The sequence below is a fragment of the Bos indicus genome, chromosome 1 (assembly GCF_029378745.1).
Source record: "Bos indicus isolate NIAB-ARS_2022 breed Sahiwal x Tharparkar chromosome 1, NIAB-ARS_B.indTharparkar_mat_pri_1.0, whole genome shotgun sequence".
Lineage (NCBI taxonomy): Eukaryota > Metazoa > Chordata > Mammalia > Artiodactyla > Bovidae > Bos > Bos indicus.
The window spans coordinates 53,847,734-53,871,287 of record NC_091760.1 but is presented as its reverse complement, the minus strand read 5'-3'; the positions used below and the strand labels follow the sequence as shown (position 1 = coordinate 53,871,287).

Genomic DNA, 23,554 nt, shown 5'->3' with positions numbered 1-23,554 from the left:
AGCCTAGTGTTTTCCTTGGGGGATGAAGGTAGGGCACAGTGTACCCTTGGCTTGGAAAAGGCAGGATCCTAGAGGAATAGAGAGAAGAGGTACAGAGATGATGAGAAAAGCTGAATAGGAGCCATGATCTTGAGTAAAAAGTGACAGGTGACCATCAAGATAACCAATGGTGCTTGGAGTTCCTCAGGAATAACTGGAGGAACCTGAACTCTTTTCAGCCTCTTGATTGGAACTAGAATTGTTATAATTTGTATTATAGGAGGTAACATTCAAAACTAGAATGCCAAGTACATTTATAAAACATATGTTCCACTGACTCATTTTAATAAATATAGAGAGGTGCCATGGTCTCCCATGATGTCAACTGCTGAAGGATAAGGTGATCAGCCCCCCTAGACAGTCAACTTCATGAGTACACATTCCTTGATTCTATGGATACTGAACTAGAAATATTTTAAACAATGAGTTGTGGCAATTAGCTTACTCTTTGGAAGGAAAGTTATGACCAACCTAGATAGTATATTGAAAAGCAGAGATATTACTTGGCCAATGAAGGTCCGTCTAGTCGACTATGGTTTTTCCAGTGGTCATGTATGGATGTGAGAGTTGGACTGTGAAGAAAGCTGAGTGCCGAAGAATTGATGCTTTTGAACTGTGGTGTTGGAGAAGACTCTTGAGAGTCCCTTGGACTGCAAGGAGATCCAACCAGTCCATTCTGAAGGAGATCAGTCCTAGGTGTTCATTGGAAGGACTGATGTTGAAGCTGAAACTCCAATACTTTGGCCACCTCATGGGAAGAGCTGACTCACTGGAAAAGACCCTGATGCTAGGAGGGATTGTGGGCAGGAGGAGAAGGGGACGACAGAGGATGAGATGGCTGGATTGCATCACTGACTCAATGGACATTGGTTTAGGTGAACTCAGGGAGTTGGTGATGGACAGGGAGGCCTGGCGTGCTGCAATTCATGGGGTCGCAAAGAGTCGGACACGACTGAGCGACTGAACTGAACTGAGAGGTAAAAAATGAGCCAAATTAGGCACAACCTTAATGTTTCAAATGTCCTCTGATGACTGTTTTCACCAGGTTTACAGACCATGCTTCAATAGCCTGCAGCAGAAGCTTCAGTTCTAACTTCCCACCATGCCTGCACAGCTTTCTCTCCCCAGACCCAGACCCTAAGGCACATATCAGCACAATGGTAAGCAGGAACTGAAGATGCTCAGCCCACAGAGTAACAAAACATAGAGGTTCTGTCTTCCATTTCTGAAGCTCTGAAACCCTAAAAGGGAAATCTTCTGGAAGTAATTTCCTTTTATTTTTCAGTGCAAGGCTTTCGTGTGGTTCAAGAAAGGAAACTATCTACCATTTTGACTGGGAGTATCCCTGTAAACAGTATTTTCAGAAATTCTATTCAAAGGTATTCTTGAAATGCCAACCTAATTTCCTATTTGATGTTCACAATCTCTACTGCTGTACCTGAAACCCATGTCCAACCCTACTTGTAACTTACCTACATGCAGTGTTTGGCTGGTGAGTAAGGTACTTTCATTTGATGAAATATCGCACAAATACTCCCCACTGTCTGAAAGATGAAGATCCTTCACAGTTAAAGAGAAGTCACGTGAGTTTATCAGCTCTTCTTTCCATGAAAGTCGAGGTTGATTGATAAGTGTTTCTTGTGAGGAGTTCTTAAAGTAAGCCAGGAGCAAGGCACTCCCACTTTCCACTCTGTACCAAGTGACTGTGAAGTCTTGATTTGGTGGGAAAAAACTGTTTTCAGGTTTACACGAGAGTAAAACATTTTCACTTTGCATTTTATGAAGGACATCTAACAACATAATAGAAAAGTAAAGATAAATGAAAAATTTTTCAAATGAATTTTCTAAGTTATACTTAGAAATATCTTTGAAAACACTTTTTGGAAAGTAGTGAGATATTTGTGCTGTGGAGTTTCTTAAAAGCTTTATACCACTATTTTAAAGTCACCCACCAAGGTTAAGTTTAGGCTTCAAGGAGGCCCAAGCCTGGGCCAGCTAAGGAGATGACACACCTGGTTTTCAACTCCTACAACCTGAGCATGATCACTCGAGTGCTGCTACCAGTTACCAGCGTTTTTAACTCAGCAATCTTCTGTTGACCTCTTGAATGCTGGTGTTCCCCAGGCTGCCTTCTTGTCACCATGTACTACCTAGTAGTCTCTGCTACTTCCATGGTCTCAGCCACTTCTTAATCTCTCTTTTTGAACAAAGTCTTTTTCCTAGCACATGAGTATTCTAACCATGTGCAAGAATTCCCTACCAGACCGATCTTTTAGAGCAGGAAGTCTGCTGGGTATTCTCGGCTTCCCCTTCAGAGTTAGCAGCCCATTGTCCTTCCTGTTCTGCCAGCTGACTTCTATGGACCGCCATGAATTATCCTCCCTGGTTTTAGACTCACCTACTCTGCAGTCCACCTGCGAGAGAGTGATGCCAAAGCAAGCTATCTAAAACACAACAGTCCACCTGTGAAAGAGTGATACCAGAGAAGCCATCTAAAATACAACTTCCAGTCTCTCCGATGCTTCATATCCTTCTTTGGCTCCGAAATACCTCCAGGCCAGCTCAAGCTCCTTAGCAAGATGAAGGCATTTGATCTGGTTTTTGCCTTCCTCTCTAGGCTTAACTCTTGATACTTCAGTTTCACTCTCAACCACTTTTACGTTCACAAATTCAGGCAATATTTACCCCCATCTCTGCTTTTGCATATAGTATGTTTTTTACCTGGAATGCCTATGTTCTCCTGAAATTCCCTACTACTCCTTTAAAGTTCAGCCTGTATGCAATTCCTTAAGCATATATCCTGTAACAACCTGATCCATACCGAACCGTAGTGAACAGATTTAATCACTCTTTTTGTATGCTACTTGCCCGGTTTAGTTTTATTTTTACATGTTTGTACTAGATACTGTGGATCCATAAGTGAGAGTCCACAGCATCTAGTATACAGCTGGTTCTGAGGTTCACAGGCTGAGTGACAAAGTTTGGCACATAATGGATCCTCAACAAGACAAAACAGCACTAAACGTAAGGAACCAATGGAACTTCAGGATACTCAATTCTGAATAAACAAGAGAAATTATGATTTTCCAAATAAAATATTTACAATTTAATATTTTCAACCCTTTCCCACATTTCCATTGCTACTTGGCTGATGAAGAGAGAATATTAGTGGCCCATACTATTAACATCATATAAGGATAATGAATAATTTTCCCAAATAAGACATACATATGACCAGTAGGCACCTGAAAAGTTCAACATCACTAATCATCAGGGAAATGCAAATCAATGCAACTACAATGAGCTATCACCTCACACCTGTCAGAACCACTACTATCAAAAAAACAAACAAACAACAAGTGTTGGTTAGATGTGGACAAAAGGGAACCCTGTGCATAGTTTGGCCCCAGATACATAGCAGGGAGGGAAGACAGCTCCACCCATCAACAAAAAATTGGATTAAACATTTACTGAGCATGGCCCCACCCATGAGAACAAAACCCAGTTTCCCCCTCAGTCTCTCCCATCAGGAAGCTTCCATAAGCCTCTTCCTTCTCCATCAGAGGGCAGACAGACTGAAAACCGCAATCACAGAAAACTAACCAAACTAATCACATATACCACAGCCTTGTCTAACTCAGTGGAACTATGAGCCATGTCGTGTAGAGCCACCCAAGATGGATGGGTCATGGTGGAGAGGTCTGACAAAATGTGGTCCACTGGACAAGGAAATGGCAAACCACTTCAGTATTCTTGCCTTGAGAACCCCATGAACAGTATGAAAAGGCAAAAATATAGGACACTGAAAGATAAACTCTCCAGGTCGCTAGGTATCCAATATGCTACTGGAGATCAGTGGAGAAATAACTCCAGAAAGAATGAAGGGATGGAGCCAAAGCAAAAACAACACCCAAATATGGATGTGACTGGTGATGGAAGCAAGGTCTGATGCTGTAAAGAGAAATATTGCACAGGAACCTGGAATGTTAGGTCCATAAATCAAGGCAAGTTGGAAGTGGTCAAACAGGAGATGGCAAGAGTGAACATCGACATTTAGGAATCAGTGAACTAAAACGTGGGGTATCTCTTCACAGCTGCTCCAGCAAAGTGCAGCCGCTGCTCCTTACCTCAGACGTGGGGTAGCCGTGAAGAGATACCCTACATCCAAGGTAAGAGAAACCCAAGTAAGATGGTAGGAGCTGAGAAAGGGCATCAGAGGGCAGACAGACTGAAATCACAATCACAGACAACAGGCCAATCTGATCACACAGACCACAGCTTTGTCTAACTCAATGAAACTAAGCCACGCCATATGGGGCCACCCAAGATGGACGGGTCGTGGTGGAGAGGTCTGACAGAATGTGGTCCACTGGAGAAGGGAATGGGAAACCAATTCAGTATTCTTGCCTTGAGAACCCCATAAACAGTATGAAAAGGCAAAAAGATGGGACACTGAAAGATGAACTCCCTAGGTCGGTAGGTGCCCAATATGCTACTGGAGATTAGTGGAGAAATAACTCCAGAAAGAACGAAGGGATGGAGCCAAAGCAAAAACAACACCCAGTTATGGATGTGACTGGTGGTGGAAGCAAGGTCCGATGCTATAAAGAGCAATATTGCACAGGAACCTGGAATGTTAGGTCCATGAATCAAGGCAAATTGGAAGTGGTCAAACAGGAGATGGCAAGAGTGAATGTTGACATTCTAGGAATCAGCGAACTAAGATGGACTGCAATGGGTGAATTTAACTCAGATGACCATTATATCTACTACTTTTGGCAGGAATCCCTTATAAGAAATGGAGTAGCCATCATGGTCAACAAAAGAGTCCAAAATGCAGTACTTGGATGCAATCTCAAAAACGACAGAATGATCTCTGCTTATTTCCAAGGCAAACCATTTAATATCATGGTAATCCAAGTCTATGCCCCAACCAGTAATGCTGAAGAAACTGAAGTTGAACAGTTCTCTGAAGACCTAAAAGACCTTCTAGAACTAACACCCAAAAAAGATGTCCTTTCCATTATAGGGGACTGGAATGTAAAAGTAGGAAGTCAGGAAACACCTGGAATAACAGGCAAATTTGGCCTTGGAGTACAGAATGAAGCAGGGCAAAGGCTAATAGAGTTCTGCCAAAAGAATGCATTGGCATAGCAAACACCCTCTTCCAACAACACAAGAGAAGACTCTACACATGGACATCACCAGATGGTCGACACCAAAATCAGATTGATTATATTCTTTGCAGCCAAAGATGGAGAAGCTCTATACAGTCAGCAAAAACAAGACTGGAAGCTGACTGTGGCTCAGATCATGAACTTCTTATTGCCAAATTCAGACTGAAATTGAAGAAAGTGGAGAAAACCACTAGACCATTCAGGTATGACCTAAATCAAATCCCTTATGACTATACAGTGGAAGTAAGAAATTGACTGAAGGGACTAAATCTGATAGAGTGCCTGATGAACTATGGATAGAGGTTCGTGACATTGTACAGGAGACAGGGATCAAGACCATCCCCAAGAAAAAGAAATGCAAAAAAGCAAAATGGCTGTCTGAGGAGGCATACAAATAGCTGTGAAAAGAAGAGAAGTGAAAAGCAAAGGACAAAAGGAAAGATAATACCCATTTGAATGCAGAGTTCCAAAGAATAGCAAGGAAAGATAAGAAAGCCTTCCTCAGCGATCAATGCAAAGAAATAGAAGAAAACAACAGAATGGGAAAGACTAGAGATCTCTTCAAGAAAATTAGAGATACCAAGGGAAAATTTCATGCAAAGATGGGCTCAATAAAGGACAGAAATTGTAGGGACCTAACAGAAGCAGAAGATATTAAAAAAAGGTGGCAAGAATACACAGAACTGTACAAAAAAGATCTTCACGACCCAGATAATCATGATGGTGTGATAACTCACCTAGAGCCAGACATCCTGGAATGTGAAGTCAAGTGGGCCTTAAGAAGCATCACTACAAAAAAAGCTAGTGGAGGAGATGGAATTCCAGTTGAGCTAATTCAAATCCTGAAAGATGATGCTGTGAAAGTGCTGCCCTCAATATGCCAGCAAATTTGGAAGACTCAGCAGTGGCCACAGGACTGGAAAAGGTCAGTTTTCATTCCAATCCCAAAGAAAGGCAATGCCAAAGAATGCTCAAACTACTGCACAATTGCACTCATCTCACACGCTCGTAAAGTGATCCTTAAAATTCTCCAAGCCAAGCTTCAGCAATATGTGAACCATGAACTTCCAGATATTCAAGCTGGTTTTAGAAAAGGCAGAGGAACCAGAGATCAAATTGCCAACATCTGTTGGATCATCGAAAAAGCAAGAGAGTTCCAGAAAAAACATCTATTTCTGCTTTATTGACTATGCCAAAGTCTTTGTGTGGATCATGATAAACTGTGGAGAATTCTTCAAGAGATGGGAATACCAGACCACCTGACCTGCCTGTCCAGAAACCTGTATGCAGGTGAGGAAGCAACAGTTGGAACTGGACATGGAACAACAGACTGGTTCCAAATAGAAAAAGGGGTACGTCAAGGCGGTATATTGTCACCCTGCTTATTTAACCTATATGCAGAGTACATCATGAAAAACGCTGGGCTGGAAGAAGCACAAGCTGGAATCAAGATTGCCAGGAGAAATATCAATAACCTCAGAAGTGCAGATGACACCACCCTTATGGCAGAAAGTGAAGAACTAAATTAGAGCTTCTTGATGAAAGTGAAAGAGGAGAGTGAAAAAGTTGGCTTAAAGCTCAACATTCAGAAAACGAAGATCATGGCATCTGGTCCCATCACTTCATGGGAAATAGATGGGGAAACAGTGGAAACAATGTCAGACTTTATTTTTCTGGGCTCCAAAATCACTGCAGATGGTGACTGCAGCCATGAAATTAAAAGATGCTTACTCCTTGGAAGGAAAGTTATGACCAACCTAGACAGCATATTAAAAAGCAGAGATATTAGTTTGCCAACAAAGGTCCATCTAGTCAAGGCTATGGTTTTTCCAGTGGTCATGTATGGATGTGAGAGTTGGACTGTGAGGAAAGCTGAGCGCCGAAGAATTGATGTTTTTGAACTATGGTGTTGGAGAAGACTCTTGAGAGTCCCTTGGACTGCAAGGAGATCCAGCCAGTCCATCCTAAAGGAGATCAGTCCTGGGTGTTCTTTGGAAGGACTGATGTTGAAGCTGAAACTCCAATACTTTGGCCACCTGATGCGAAAAGCTGACTCACTGGAAAAGACCCTGATGCTGGGAAAGATTGTGGGCAGGAGGAGAAAGGGACGACAGAGGATGAGATGGTTGGATGGCATCACCGACTCGATGGACATTGGTTTAGGTGAACTCAGGGAGTTGGTGATGGACAGGGAGCCCTGGCGTGCTGCAGTTCATGGGTTGTGAAGAGTCGGACACGACTTAGTGACTGAACTGAACTCATGGTGTGTAATCTATAAAATATCTAATTACTATATTTTATACTGAAATAATATTGTAAGTCCACTGTACTTCAATATATTTGAAAGTTAAGAAAATTCAGGGGAAGGAAAGGCCCAAAAAAGATAGCTAACCTCTGCTGCTGCTGCTGCTAAGTCACTTCAGTCGTGTCTAACTCTATGCGACCCCATTGATGGCAGCTCACTAGGCTCCTCTGTCCCTGGGATTCTCCAGGCAAGAATACTGGAGTGGGTTACCTCTACTTTCCCTATATAATGGAGATTTACAGAAAAAATTTGCTTTACTTCTAGTGAACTATAAAACAAATAATTTTCCTCAGTAATAGATAAATGGTGTCAATTTAATTTTTCTTCTCTTTAAACTCTTCTTAAACAGTATGCTATAGATAGATTGATCAGAGTTTGGGTTTGTTCAAATAAATGAGAGGAAGGAGCAGATGTGTTTATAAAGATTAATGGGCTAATGCTACTTAAGGAGACTAAACAGAAGCAATGCTAATTTTTGTTGGTTGAAAAACTGGCAAGAATCAGAGGTTGTGACCTGCTAGTAGACAAGCATCCTTTCCTTCTCCTCTGATCTTTTAAAGTGCAATGCAGGTAGAAAATTCTGTGTAGAAGAACCATAGAGAAATACAGTAATACATACAAATATATTTGATACTTTTCATTTCACACATTTTCCTTTAACTCATAAACACCTTGCAAGGTAAGGATTACTTCCATTTTACCAACATGGAACCAACACTCACAAATAAAAATGATTGCTTGAGGCAATAGAGCCATTAATTAGAGCTGGGACTTCAGTCTGGTCTTCTGACTGCTGCAAATGCATTTCCTTCCTTTTTGTATTCCTTTCTTTATCTGTAAATCAATCCCCGTTCCCTCCCTACCTCCGACAGCACGTTCACACAGAAAGCCTACCTTTCCTTGTCCATCTTCCTGTCCATGTTTGCTTCAGCAGTGGGTTTTCAATTTCACACTGATATGATGAATTTGATCCTGTAATATTTACTCTGCTGTTTATATGAAAAGGACCCAAAGATCCAACTTCTTTCCCATTGTTTTCAGAGATAGATGTATTATTATCCACTTTCCATGTGATAATTGGATAAGGAAAAACACTTAACACATTGCATATTAAGAAGCTGTTGGTGGTATTCTTTTCATACTTCATCACAGGTGTGACAAAAGCTATGAGGAAAAAAGAAGGGCATGTGAGGAACTCTCATTAGTTTCTTTTTAGGCTGCCTGTGCAGAACACTTAGTATTTTAATACCTGTGAACCGAAAAGCCAAGCTTTGTGAGTAAAACTTGGCAGTTTCTGAAAGGAAAAACTACAAAAATTCTGTAGAATCTTAGGATATAGTCTGGTGATTGACAAGAAAAACAAAAAGTATGCATGGATACACAGCAACTAGCAAGCTCAACTCTCTAGAAAGAATTCTAGGAAAAAAAATGGCCTCAGTGAGCAGTTAAAATGTGAGCGTCAGAAGTTGATAAAGTGGAGCTCATGCAGCACTCTGTACTCCTCAGGTACTGACTCAGAGGCTTTTTGGTTCTTCATTTACCCATAATTCTTAGATTTCTGAGTCAAGGTTTGAAGCAGCTAAATGGAACAGAGGGAGAAAGGACAAAGCCTATTAGAAAACGCCCCTCCCCCCAACAAATAAATGATTAGATAAGCAAAGTGAATAAAGATAGGGGAAAGCATAGAATATTACAAATAACTTAATTTAGAAAATAGGAAATGTAATTTAAATCAATAATTCAATATTTTTAAGCTATCATATTGGCAGAATTTCTTAAAACTGGTAATATTAGGTGCTGATATAAGACTTAAGGGGAAATGGATACTCTTATGCTGCTGCTGTACGTGACATATTATAATTTTACTCCTGACCCTTTTGTTTCAGACCATTTCCTAATATTAAATATAAGGATGTTCATCACAACATTTTTTTGTAATGTAAAACACTATGAATACCCAAATACCTATTAATGGAATACTGGGTGTATCAATGCTATACTCGAAAATACTATGCATTAAAAATGAGGTAGTTTGTACACATTGTCTTAGAAGGAAGCCCACAGCTTATTCAACTAACAGGAAGGCATTCCAGGCAACATAGAATGGTACCACTGTCGTGTTTGTTAAAGCTTAGATGTGCACTCACCTCCCACTTTTAGGACTATTTTCTTTGTGATTTTTCCAAGTGATGTTCCCACATAGCATACGTAGATTCCTTCATCCTGAAGGGTTAATCTTCTGAAAGACAGGGAGGCATTCCCATTGTGAATCTCACCATGGAAGAGGGATATCCTGTTTACATATCTGGGATCTTGCTTTTCCAACTGGTCGCTGTCTCTGTAGTATGAGTAAACATTGGTATCTTGGTTCTTCCAGTGAATTACGACATTGGGTCCACTCTCAAATGAGCAAGGGAGAATGACATCTTCACCTAGTCTTCCAGTGACGATTTGCTCATTCATACTAACATGACTGAAGGAAGCATCTGAAAACAAGAGCAGTTATGAAGTGAATTAGTGATGGGTGCTTATCAGGGTTATATCAGGGCTACCTAGAACTATCCTAGGTCAGCAGCCTGATCATTAACATCTATCATCTATCTATCTATCAAGAACCTTTGCTAGTCCAATTCTCAGAAACAAGCCATGAAGCTCTGTATTTGAGCTGTATTTGAGTGTCTGCAATTTTAATTGAGTATCTGTTGGATTCAATGTAACTATTAGAATTGACAACAGTGTAAAGCATAGAAACCTTGCTTGATGCTTGATCAATAGTCTCATTTCTCCTCTGATCTTGGCCTACACAGTTACTGGAAATTATATTACATTATATTATATAAATTAAAGATTCCTGTTGATTTTTATCCCTGAACATATATCTTTAATACTTACTATACAATAACAAATTATTAAATAGTTTATTCAGCTTCTGGAGCCAGCAGACTCTTACAGAATAGAAAAATCTTAACTTGGTTGGGTTAGGAAATATTTGGGACATGTAAAAGATAATGCTGCATTCAGGCATCTGTTGGGAATAAACAGACATTAGTTTCAAGAAATGGCACACATAGGAGGAGTCCAAAAGGGGACATGAAGTGACTCATTTATTTTGGCTTTAGGACAACTCACAGGGTATCCTATGAGTCAGTTAAAATATAGTTAAGAAATATTATTCTAGATATAAATGTAGAAGTCCAATCCTCCTAATACATATAAGTTTATATATATGTTTGAAGTAAAGTTAAAGTGTTAGTCACTCAGTCACGTCTGACTCTACAACCCCATGGACTATAGCCTGCCAGGATCTTCTGCCCATGGAATTCTCCAGGCAAGAAAACTGGATGGGTAACCATTCCCTTCTCCAGGGGATCTTCCTAACCCAGGGATCGAAGCCGGGTCTCCTGCATTGCAGGCAGATTCTTTACCAGGGAAGCCCATATATAGTCAACTTCAGAAAGTGATCTTAAAAAGCAAATGGACTCATCACAATCAGGTTTTTGCAAAGAAAATATACTTATTATCTCATAATCACTGCAGGTAGCCACTTTTTCCTGGACAAAACGAAAAGTAGATCATATGCCTTATCTATGAATTTTGTGATATTTTCACTGGAAAGGACATTATTTTACTCCATTGACCTTGGCCAAAGCCACCTGTGATGGGAGAATTGGGTGTTCATGTGGCCAGGTCACAAAGTCTTTTCCCTTGGCCTTCTCTTCTGAGGCTCTTTCCATTCTGCCATGTCCCACTTTGCCTCAGAGAAACAGTCTGTCCAAAGGCTAGAGGAATGTGGCATTAAGCTGAGAGATGTGGAAAGGTAGGAAAGAAAAGGAGTGGTTTTGTTGACTTCCCTAATTGTCCTACTAAACATCTCTAGTATTTTATTGGGTAATTAAAAGTGCCTGTCATAGGACCTAGCAAAGCTGATAGTACCTTTTGTTGTGTCAAGCACCAAGCTAACACTTAAAAACAAATCAACCAACCAATCAAATGTGCCTTTATAGTGATTTTATATCTGGTAACAGATAACAGATTAGAAAGAGCCTTAATCAGAGTAGACAGAAGAAAACATTATTTTTAATCTTCATGCAGACTTCCGTCTGCCTCCTGTTTATTATTAATTGATCTTTTAGAAAAGTTGACAATGCTATGGCTACAGAAGAAACAGCCCCCTTGTATTGTGGCTCATGTTCCCGTCTAATGATACACATAACCAACACTTGGGTATAGTATAAAGGCACTTACCTTGAGGTCCACACAGAGACGGTATAAGAGTGAAGAAGAAAGCCAGCACTGCCTGTGCCTTCATGTCTCGTGGAGATCATATTACTGATACTATCAAAGAGAAGCAAAATATGCAAGTTACAGATTTCAAGTGCAGACAGGAATTGGAAAAGAAAGAATTAATGTCTCTGCCTATAGGAGAATCATTAAATTAACTCTGCTGCATTCACACAAATAATTCTTCTACAACCATTAAATCTTTAAAATTAAATACTGTAGAAGACAGTTCAATGGTATGGAAAGAAGCTCTTAATGTTATAGGAGAAAAATCAGATTACAAGGCAACTTTTAAGTAGCACAATCCCCTTTTAAAAGTACACATGTTTCTGCACATAGGAGGCCAACAGGACATATCACTAAATGTATAGCAGGATGTTAACTCTGAAGAAGAGATTTCACATCTAAGGCAGTACCTGCTATATAACAGATTCTGAAAAATGGGTGTTGAATGAATAAAGATTTGGTATACATTAAATGGTGGTTCTCTGGATATTTGAAGAATAAAAACTGTATGATCATCTCAGTAAATGCAGAAACAGCTTTTGACAAAATTCAGAATCCATTTATGATAAAAATCCTCCAGAAACTGGGCATAAAGGGAATATACCAAAACATAATAAAGTACATAGATGGCAAACTCATAGTTAACATCATACTCAATGGTGAAAAGCTGGAAGCCTTTCCTTTAAGATTATGATACCCACTCTGGCCACTTTTATTCAAGATAGTATTGGAAATTCTAGTCACATCAATCAGACAAGACAAAGTAGAATTGAGATCAGAAAGGAAGAAGTAAAACTGTCACTATTTGCTGATGACTTGATATACACATAAAAATCTTAAAGAGGCAACCAGAAAACTACTAGAGCTTGTTACAAAATTAATATTCAGAAGTCTGTTGTATTTCTATACACAAATAATGAAGTATCAGAAAGAAATTAAGGAAACAATCCAATTTACCATTGAATCAAAAAGAATAAAATCCTTGGGAACAAACCTACCCAAAGAGGTAAAATACCTGTACATGGCAAACTATAAGACACTAATGAAAGAAACTGAAGCTGACACAAACAGATGAAAAGATACACAATGTTAATGGGTGGGAAGAATACTGTTAAAATGACCAAACGACCAAACGCAATCCAGAGTCATTGCAATCCCCGTCAAAATGCTGAGGGCATTTTCACAGAACTAGAACACCTAATTCTAAAATGTGTATGGAAAGGTAAAAGACCATGAATAACCAAGATAATCTTGAGAAAGAAGAAAAGGGCTAGAGATATCATGCTCTCTGACTTCAGACCATACAGCCATCAAAATGGTATGATACTGGCACTAAATCAGACACATAGGTCAGTGGGACAGATAGAGAGCTCAGAAACAAAACTCCACACATATGGTCAATTAAACTATGACAAGGGAAGGAAGAATGCACAATGGAGAAAAGACAGACTCTTTAATAAGTGGTGTTGGGAGAATTAGACAGCTACATGTAAAAGAGTGAAATTACAACATTCTCTAATGTCATACTCAAAATGGATTAAAGATTTAAATATAAGACCAAAAATCATAAAACTGACAGAAGAAAACATAGGTAGAACACTCTGACATAAATCATAGCAATATTTTTTAGATATGTCTCCTAAAGCAAAGAAAATAAATGCAAAAATGAACATATGGGACCTAATTGAACTTAAAAACTATTTCACAGCAAAGGAAACTATTGACAAAATGAAAAGAGCTATCAAATGGGAAAAAACATTTGCAAGTGATACGACCAATAAGTGATTAATATCCAAAATACAGTACAACTCATACAACTCAACATCAAAAACCAAAATTCAATTTAAAAATGGGCAGAACTGAATAGACATTTTTCCAAAGAGGAAATGTAGATGGCCAAAAGGCACATGAAAAGATGCTCATCATTGCTAATCATCGGGGACACGCAAATCAAAGCCACAATGAGCGAGCACCTCACACCTGTCAGAATTGCTATCATCAAAAAGAAGACAAATAACAAATGTAGATGAGGATGTGGAGAAAACGGAACCTTCCTATACTGTTGATGGGAATGTAGATTGGTGCAGCCACTGTGAAACAGTATGGAGATTTCTCAAAAATCTAAAAATAAAACTACCATGAAAAGTGAAAGTCATTCAGTTGTGTCCGACTCTTTGCAATCCCATAGATGTACGGTCCATGGAATTCTCTAGGCTAGAATACTGGAATCGGTAGCCTTTCCCTTCTCCAGAGGATCTTCCCAACCCAGGGATGGAACCCAGGTCTCCTGCATTGCAGATGGATGCTTTGCCAGCTGAGCTACCAGCGGAGCCAAAACTACTGTGTGACCCATTAATTCACACCTGGGTATATATTTGAAAAAAGCAAAAACACTAATTTGAAAAGATGCATGTAGCCCAATGTTCATACAGGCGCTATTTATAATTTCCAAGATATGGGAGCAAACTACATGGCCATCAGCAGATGAACGGATAAAAAAAGATGTAGTGTGTGTGTGTGTGTGTGTATTTCATTGTACACAGTGAAAACTACTCAACCATAAAAAAAGAATGAATTTGCATATGGTTAGACTTGGATGGTATTATGCTAAGTGGAATAAGTCAGATGAATAGAGACAAATACCATATGATGTAACTTACATGTGGAATCTTAAATTACTGAGTGCCACAAAAAACGAAACAGACTCACAGAAATGAGAACAAATTAGTGGTTACCACTGGAGAAATGGAAGGGGAGAAGAAAAACATGGGGGTAGGGGATTAAGAGGTAAAAACTAGTATGTATAAAATAAATAAGCTTCAGGAATATATTGTACAACACAGGGAAATGAGCCAATATTTTATAACAACTATAAATGGAACATAACCTTTAAAAATTGTGAGTTACTATTTTGTACACCTGAAATTTATGTAACATTGTACCTAAACTATAACTCAATTTAAAATTAAGAATTTTTAAAAAGATAACAAATAATAAGTGTTGGCAAGGATGTAGAAAAACAGAGAACCCTCATGCACTGTTGGTGGGAATGGAAATTGGTGTAGCCACTGTGAAAAACAGTATGAAGATTCTTTGAAAAATTAAGAATACTACCACATGATCCAGCAATTTCACTGCTGGGTATTTACTGAAAAAAAAAAAAGAAAAAAACAACCAGAAAAGATATATGGACCCATATGTTTATTGCAACATTATTCACAATAGCCAATATACAAGCAACCTAAGTGCCCATCAATAGATGAATGGATAAAGAAGCTATGATATACATATACAATGGAATATTATTCAGTCATAAAAAGGATGAAACCTTGCCATTTGCAGCAATATGGATGTAACTAGAGGGTATTAAGGTAATAGAAATAAGTCTGACAGAGATATTAAACTACTGTATAATTTCTCGCATATGCGAATTACACCAAAAAAAAGTGTGAACCAAATGAACAAGGTATAGATGGATACAGGGAACAAACAGGTTGTTGCCACAGGGGAAGGGATTAGGGGGAGGGAAAGATGTACATGTGGAGAAGGCGAAGGCACCCCACTCCAGTACTCTTGCCTGGAAAATCCCATGGACAGAGGAGCCTGGTAGGCTGCAGTCCATGGGGTCGTGAAGAGTCGGACACAACTGAGCGACTTCACTTTGACTTTTCATTTTCATGCATTGGAGAAGGAAATGGCAACCCACTCCAGTGTTCTTGCCTGGAGAATCCCAGGGACGGAGGAGCCTGGTGGGCTGCCGTCTATGGGGTCACATAGAGTCGGGCACGACTGAAGCGACTTAACAACAACAAAGATGTACATGAAGGAGGTTAAAAGGCACAAAATTCCTGAGACTTCTCTGGTGGTCTAGTGGCTAAGACTCTACGCTCCCAACACAGGGGGCCTGGGTTCGGTCCCTGATCAGGGAACTAAATCCCACATGCCACAACTACGAGTTTGGATGCCATAACCAGATTCCTCTGCCACAACTATGACGTGGAATAGCTAAACAATACTATTTTTTTAAAAAAAGAAATGCTTTTTTTTAAAAAGGTACAAACTTCCTGCTGCAAAATAATTGAGTCAGGGTATGAAATGTACATGCGTGCATGCTAAGTCGCTTCATTCGTGTCCAACCCTGTGAGACTATATGGACTATAGCCCCCCAGGTTCCACTGTCCATGGGGATTCTCCATGCAAGAATACTGGAGTGGGTTGCCATGCCCTCCTCCAGGAGCTCTTCCCAACTCAGGGATCAAACTCACATCTCTTATGTCTCTTGCATTGGCAGCTGGGTTCTTTACCACTAGCACCACCTGGGAAGCCTCATGAAATGTACAGTGTGGGGGAAACAGAGTACATAATTATGTAATATCTTTGTAATATGACAGATCATAACTAGACTTCTCATGGTGATTATTTTGAAATATATGGAAATATTAAATCACTGTTACATAACAGGAACCAACATAGTAGTAAACTAACATACCATAAAATAAAGTGTTTGGCAAAGTAAACATGTAAAACAGGAGTAGTTATAAAAATAAGAACTTCATATTTCTTCTTATAGATGTATTTGATTGTATAATGTATGAAAAGATATATATCACAAGGCTTATCTCTTTAATAGTAAGATTAGAAAAGAAAGAAAGTGAAGCTAAGTTGCTCAGTTGTGTCCAACTCTTTGTGATCCCATGGACTGTACCCCACCAGGCTCTTCCATCCATGGAATTTTCCAGGCAAGAGTTCTGAAGTGGGTTGCCATTTCCTTCTCCAGGGGATCTTCCTGACTCAAGGATTGAACCTGGATCTCCCACATTGCAGGCAGACGCTTTACCGTCTGGGCCACCAGGGAAGCCCAGTAAGATTAAAAGTAATCATTAAATTCATTTTCTGCCATGAATAGATGTAAATATGTAATGATGCATTTCACCTTTACAGGCTATTAAAAAACAATTCAAGATTTAATCAATCTCTTTCAAGCAAGAATTAACTCCACCTTGTTTAATGTAACTTCAGAACATTCCATTTCCACTATTGTACTAAAGGTTCAATTTCCCATTTTCCATGATGACTGCAATATTTTCTACCTTTTCTTGAAACTTCCAGCACCCCCGCTTCCCAACCTCCTTTCAGCTGATGTTCTTGATTCATTAATTGAAAGTTGAAGTGTTAGTCGCTCAGTTGTGTCCAACTGTTTGCGACCCCATGGACTATACTTAGTCAGGTTCCTCTGCCCATGGAATTCTCCAGGCAAGAATAATATTGGAATGGGTTGCCATTCCCTTCTCCAGGGGATCTTCCCAACCCAAGGATTGAACCTGGGTCTCCTGCATTGCAGGTAGATTCTTTACTAGCTGAGCCACCAGGGAAGCCCTGATTCATTAATTAGTTAAAGTTAACTATGGATGTTCCCTCATCCCCCTAGCATCAATTTAACCAACCCATTAACAGCTGTCTACTCTTTTGACTCCTCTCCTCCTCTTATCCAAATCCAAACCCTTCGCTTTTGCTCTGCATCTCACATCAATTTTTATTTTCAAGAAATCTGTCCCTGCAATTACATCACTTTTCTACTCTATGATTCAATTCTTTTTCTCTACTAGATTGATCCTATGAGCAAAAATGCTCCAATTTATCCCATCTTAAGAACATGAGAAAAAACAATACTCTCCACTGACTCTTGGTTAACTATATACCTATTTCTCAACTCTGTTAACTTCTTAAAATAATTGTCTAAATAGCCACCCCCATTTTGGAGATCAGCCCTGGATGTTCTTTGGAAGGAATGATGCTAAAGCTGAAATTCCAGTACTTTGGCCACCTGATGCAAAGAGTTGACTCATTGGAAAAGACGCTGATGCTGGGAGGGATTGGGACGAGATGTAGGAGGAGAAGGGGACGACAGAGGATGAGATGGCTGGATGGCTGGATGGCATCACTAACTCAATGGACATGAATTTGAGTGAACTCCGGGAGATGGTGATGGACAGGGAGGCCTGGCGTGCTGCGATTCATGGGGTCGCAGAGTCGGACACGACTGAGTGACTGAAATGAACTGAACTGAACTGAATTTTCCCCTTAACATTTCCCCTCAATCCACTCCAGGCTCTTGTTTCCAAGAAGTGTCATAAACTGCCCTTTGTCAGTGTCACCAAGAAGTTCTGTGTTGCCAACTCAGTGGATGCTGTTTGTCCTCATCTTATTCAATCTCACAGGAGCACTCAACATGGCTGTTATCTTTTTTTATTAAGGATTCTTCTCTTTGTTTCTAGGCCACCACAGTCTCCTAGTTTTTCCTTCCTCATGGCCGCTCCTCCTTAGTCCTCCTTACTCAGCCTCCTCCTTTGCTTGTCCTGCTTCTGTAAAAGTACAGGACATTCTCAGGACTTAAACTTTCTCTATACTCACTCCCTTGGTAAGCCTGTTATCCAACAGATCCAGCTGCTCACTGTTTGAAAATCAATACCTGAGAGAGAGACAAGTGTTGGTAGAAAAGAAACCTGCTTTTAATTAGAAAGCCATTAATTTGGGAAGAAGGCAGACTCGTATCCCCCCAAAACCAACTCCGAAGATTCTGCTTGGCCCTGAAAATGTTTAAAGGGAAAACGGGAAGTAACAATCTCAGTTAATTGTTGAGGTGGGGTCAGAGTCATCACCATCCCCCACTGTGTGCACTGTGGTCTTTATTTAGATGCTATCTTCTTCACACATTTTGTTTATAAGATTACCGAAGCAGAAGCTAGGGAAGAGATCTGGTCATCTGTTACTTATTCTTCATTTCTACTCCTTTGATCTACGGAAAGAAACACCAGGTTAGGCAAGGTGACAAGACCAAGGGGTTTCCTGCTGAGTGTGGTTTCCTGCAAAGAGCTGCTTACAAGTCCTTCTGTTTCATGGCTCTGAATGACATTTGTACACCAAGGATTCTTAGATTTATCTACTGAGTCAAGGACATATATTCAATTGCCCATTTGACCTGTTCATTTAGATGCCTTATAGGCATCACAGAACAAACATGAACCTTTGGTTTATGCCTCATTCCCTTTACAGTTGTTCTCTAGTCCACCCTGAACAAAACAACAAAAATTACCCCATTTCTCCTTCAGTTTTTATCTCAATATCCTCCATGCTGTTTAGTCTAGAAACTTAGAAATCAACTTTGATTCTTCCCTTCCCTCATGTCCCTCATCTAATCTATTAATCAGTCTTTTATTAATGAAATAAACAAAACTCCATTATTTGTGCACTTCTTTCCAACTCTACCATCACCTTCTACCCCAAGGCCACTATCATCTCTTACCTGGATATCAAAAATAGTTATCTGGATGGTTACCACTCTTCTACTCCTGCCTTCTTATAATCTACTGTCAACGCAGCATTCAAGGTCATATCTTAAAAATATAAATAGGTCTATAACAGCCTTCTAATTCAATCACTGCAGTGACTTCCCATCACAGTCAAATCAAATTCTTAATCCTAGCCTACCAAGCCTTGGATGGATTCTCTGGCTCCTGGTCCTGCCTGCCTCTCCAGCCTCCCATATAACAGCCCACAAAATCCATTCCAAAAGACTTGTGAGCACAAATGCTCCAATTCAAGGGTCAGCGTGAGCTGAAAATTAGGCCCTTGAAAACTGGTTAATTCATGTCTTTTGGATAAAATGACAAATTGCCATAACCCATTTATCATCTAAGATGAAGTACTATGAATAAAAAAACATACTCAACCTCTTCTACACAAATGCTTGATTTAGCGCTTTGGAAATAATTTCAGCATTCAGCTAAGTGAGGCAGTTAATGAGTATTTGGCCCTATTTTTATGCCTAAGTTTTATTTTTAGACATTTATTTTCTTCCCCCAAAGCAGCCGAAATCTTCCACCTTGGATTAAATTGAAGCTACCCAAGTTGCAATCAGCACCCTTACAAAAGGGCTCAAATGTTAGAAGCGCCTTGTTCTGGTACATTGTGGCTGATTTCCAGATGTGGGGAAAGAAGGCAAAGAAAAGCAGCCTCCATAATGAAACATGGCAAAAAGAAATCCAGATGCTGAGACTAATCAAGACAGAAGAAAAAGCTGAAGCCATTCTACAAGCATAAAATAAAGAGAACAGAATGGCTACCCCTGTGTTCATCTTAACAGCCACAGACCACACTGACTGAGGGTTTTCCTGGTGGCTCGGATGGTAGAGAATCTGCCTGCAATGTGGGAGGCCTGGGTTCGATCCTTGGGTTAGGAAGCTCCCCTGGAGAAGGGCATGGCAACCCACTCCAGTATTCTTGCCTGGAGAATCCCATGGACAGAGGAGTCTGGAAGGCTAAGTCCATGGGGTTGCAGAGTCAGACACGATTGAGCAACTAAGCACAGCACGGCACACTGACTGAGGCCTTCAGCACTAATTGTGACAACAACAAACTTTACTTGTGTTCAGGTCAGGTTCTCCAGCCCTAACATTAAAGACTGGTCTTGGCTCATAACTGCTGGCCTAGATATGACCAGATGCACACAGAAGGTCAGTTGTCTTGTTCAATAAACAAGAATGTTTCACATCATTTGCATCATGCTAGTTCACATTATGAATTCCTCCAGGAAAAACGGATTCCAAGGAGCTCCTCTCTCCTATGCGTTGTTTTAAATTCAGTGCCTCTCACAATGCTCAGGGCACTGTGCCAATTTGGGAAAGAAGTCATAATAAAGGAAAACTCTGTAGCATCCTAGGCATTTCTCCTTAGCATCCACTTAGATTTTACTAGGATTGACTTTGTTTAGATAGAAAAATGAACAAAAGAACAATTTTAGGATTACCCACTCTTTACTCAAAAGAAATCTTCCTTGATATTTTATAGTGAAAATCCTCCACTTGAGGATTTACATATTGGGTTGAAATTTTGAATCTCTACATGTACTGTCTTTGCTTCAAGCACATTTTTTGAGTACGGGGTGCAGGTAGGTGTAGGGAGTAGCTCTTGGTTTGTTTGGAAACCAGGTTAAAAGTGTGTTCAACACATCTGGGAGGGAGGTGAAGAGGTGCAGCTGCAGAGCAGCAAGAGTGGAGGCAAAGCAAAATTGAAACAAGAAAGGAAGAAAAGCAGGCATTAGGTGGTGGTGCCCTATTGGCCTCAGCTTTAGAACAGAACACAGGGGCGCTCGCTCACTCATAAAGGACACTCTCCAGGCCTCCTCTGCAGAACCACAGCACCTCAGAACAATCCATCAGAGGAAGAGAGCAAAAGGGATTCATCGACAGATTTTCTCCATAGGCAAATTTTCCCCATGGGGCTTTAACCCCCATGCTCTTCCTGGTCCCCTTGGGGCACCACTCAGGAAGCCAGACTAATGCCTCCCAGTATCATACTTTGAATATGGAAACATGGGGCAAAGGAAACCACCACCTCTGGGAATCTCCTTAGGTCATGTTTGGACCCTGTAATGGTGGCAGCTCTCACTATGGAGGCATCAATGGGGCACGTGCTGAAGCCTCCCCAGGGAAGGCTGCTGATGTTTTGGAGTCAGTGGCATTGGGGATGGGGCTCTCTTTGTCCAACCAGTTGAAGGCTCAGGAAATAGGCAAGGCCAAGAAAATCTGCTGCTGCTGCTGCTAAGTCGCTACAGTCGTGTCCGACTCTGTGCGACCCCATAGACGGCAGCCCACCAGGCTCCCCCATCCCTGGGATTCTCCAGGCAAGAAAACTGGAGTGGCTTGCCATTTCCTTCTCCAATGCATAAAAGTGAAAGTGAAGTTGCTCAGTGGTGTCTGACTCTTCGAGACCCCATGGACTGCAGCCCACCAGGCTCCTCTGTCCATGGGATTTTCCAGGCAAGAGTACTGGAGTGGGGTGCCATTGCCTTCTCCCAAGAAAATCTAGGGAGGCTCATAAATCAGGCCCAATAAAAGTAGCTAGTTCAAAAATGCCACATATTTAATATCTGATATTTTGTATGTTAACACAGCTTCCCTGATGGCTTCATGGTAACCTGTCTGCCAATGCAGCAGACAGAAGGTCAATGGGTCAGGAAGATTCCCTGGAGAAGAAAGTAACAATCCACTCCAGTATTCTTGCCTGGGAAATCCCATGGACAGAGCAGCAGGGCGGCCTACAGTCCATGGGGACACAAAGAATCAGACACAACTTAGCAACTAAACAACAACAACAGCAACAAGACCATTTGGCATTTGCTCAGATCCCCTGGGATCACTTTTAACCATTCAGTTTTCATGCACACGTTGCTCAGTTGGTGCTACCTGCTCACATCACTGCAGCCTTTTCAGAGTCTCGCCCTTAGATAATGGAAGCTGTGGTCTGGGAGTCACACTCCTTCCCTACTCTGTGCCCTCGTGGTGGCCTCAAGGCAAGAGCTATTCTGTGCTCCAGAGCCCCACTGTGGGAACAAGGCTGAGACTCCACCTAAAGCCCCATCCTTGCTTAGCGTCTTTGTTCCATCCTGCTTCCCACACTTCCTCACAGGTTTCCTTTGAAAACACCACCTCGTTACATGTCCACAAACCCGCATCTCCAAAGGGTTTGCTCTCCCAGAAGTGGAGCCCTGGACAAAGCACGTGTAAGGGAAACCACACTACACCGAAGGGGCCAGGGCACTTATTAACCTTCAAGGACCATTTTCCAGTTCAGAATTCTATCATGGAATGTTTCTTCTTGCCAAAAGTGTAGATCATAAATCCTCCTCGATTGTGCTCTATACAAAAAAGAATATAGCTGGATAGAGTGGAGTCTTTTGTTTTTAGCAAGAAGGCTGCAAACCCAAGACAACAGGCAAAAAAAGGCAGGGTTAACAGGCAAATAGCAGCTGTTTTGTCAGTCACATAAAGATAGTAAGGAATTGAACAAGACTCCATTAAGTGAAGTGAGTTTTGAACATGCACAGATACAAGTCCAAGGACTTCTTGGAAACAGTCACCTCTCCCTCTTTAACAGACCCTAAACAGATGTCTATGACACATCAAATGCCTCGGGAGCCAGTTGGCTGTGCCAGTCCACTTCTACCCCCTTCAGTTCAGAACGTATGTTGTCATCAGCTAAAAATCTAACTAAATATTATGTTAATTGATTACATGGGAGGACAAGGCATACTTGGTGTTTCTCCAACAACTAAGTTAAATAAGATGAATGCTTCAGAGAGGCTAAATAAAGCACAGAAAAGGAGCAAGAAAATTCAGCTGTTTGGATTAGGTGTGGGAGAGTCAATAAAGACTGAAAACAAATTGTAAAGCTCTGGGAGGAGTTGGATTCTTTTCAACAATTTGAATACAAAGTTCTCCAGCCACTTTCAAGAAACAAAAACTGGAAATATCAGACGGTGAGATATTGATTAGTTTGTGTAAAAAAGATAATATAGAAGATCAAACAGTGGCCCCATACTCAGAGAAAGGCCTTGGTGCCCTCCACTCAACAAATCTAGAAAATGAATGGACAACAGTGTATTCTAACTTAAAAAAAATAAACATTAAAAATATGGAATTTGGGTATCTCACTTCTTTTTAACCACACTAACTGCTGGGGTTGATTATGTCAGATGTAAGGATTTCATAAATAATGAAAGCTCTAAAATGATACTGTGACTTCTCACCTCAGACAACCTGAGATGACATTTTTATATCAGAGGGGTGGCGACAGCACCTGGAGGTCAAACAGTCTGGGCTAATCAGTAGAAGGCTTCCTTCCTAATGTTGGTTTAGGTTGATCACCTAAGTCTGGTATCAGAATCCCACTCCATGATGGTCATGGT

The 23,554-nt window shown here is 40.6% G+C and overlaps 1 protein-coding gene across 6 annotated transcripts in view; it reads right to left on the bottom strand.

Moving 5' to 3' along the window:
* HHLA2 (HHLA2 member of B7 family) overlaps positions 1-23,554 on the bottom strand; it is a 161,035-nt gene that overhangs the window by 8,494 nt on the left and 128,987 nt on the right. For all 6 annotated transcript variants that reach the window (XM_070787397.1, XM_070787385.1, XM_070787386.1 and 3 more), the window contains 4 exons: positions 11,767-11,856; positions 9,669-10,007; positions 8,416-8,685; positions 1,512-1,829 (listed from right to left, as the gene is read on the bottom strand). In XM_070787397.1, coding sequence (XP_070643498.1) covers positions 1,512-1,829; positions 8,416-8,685; positions 9,669-10,007; positions 11,767-11,830 — 991 coding nt within the window. In that variant the 5' untranslated portion in view covers positions 11,831-11,856. The remainder of the gene's footprint in view (positions 1-1,511; positions 1,830-8,415; positions 8,686-9,668; positions 10,008-11,766; positions 11,857-23,554) is intronic.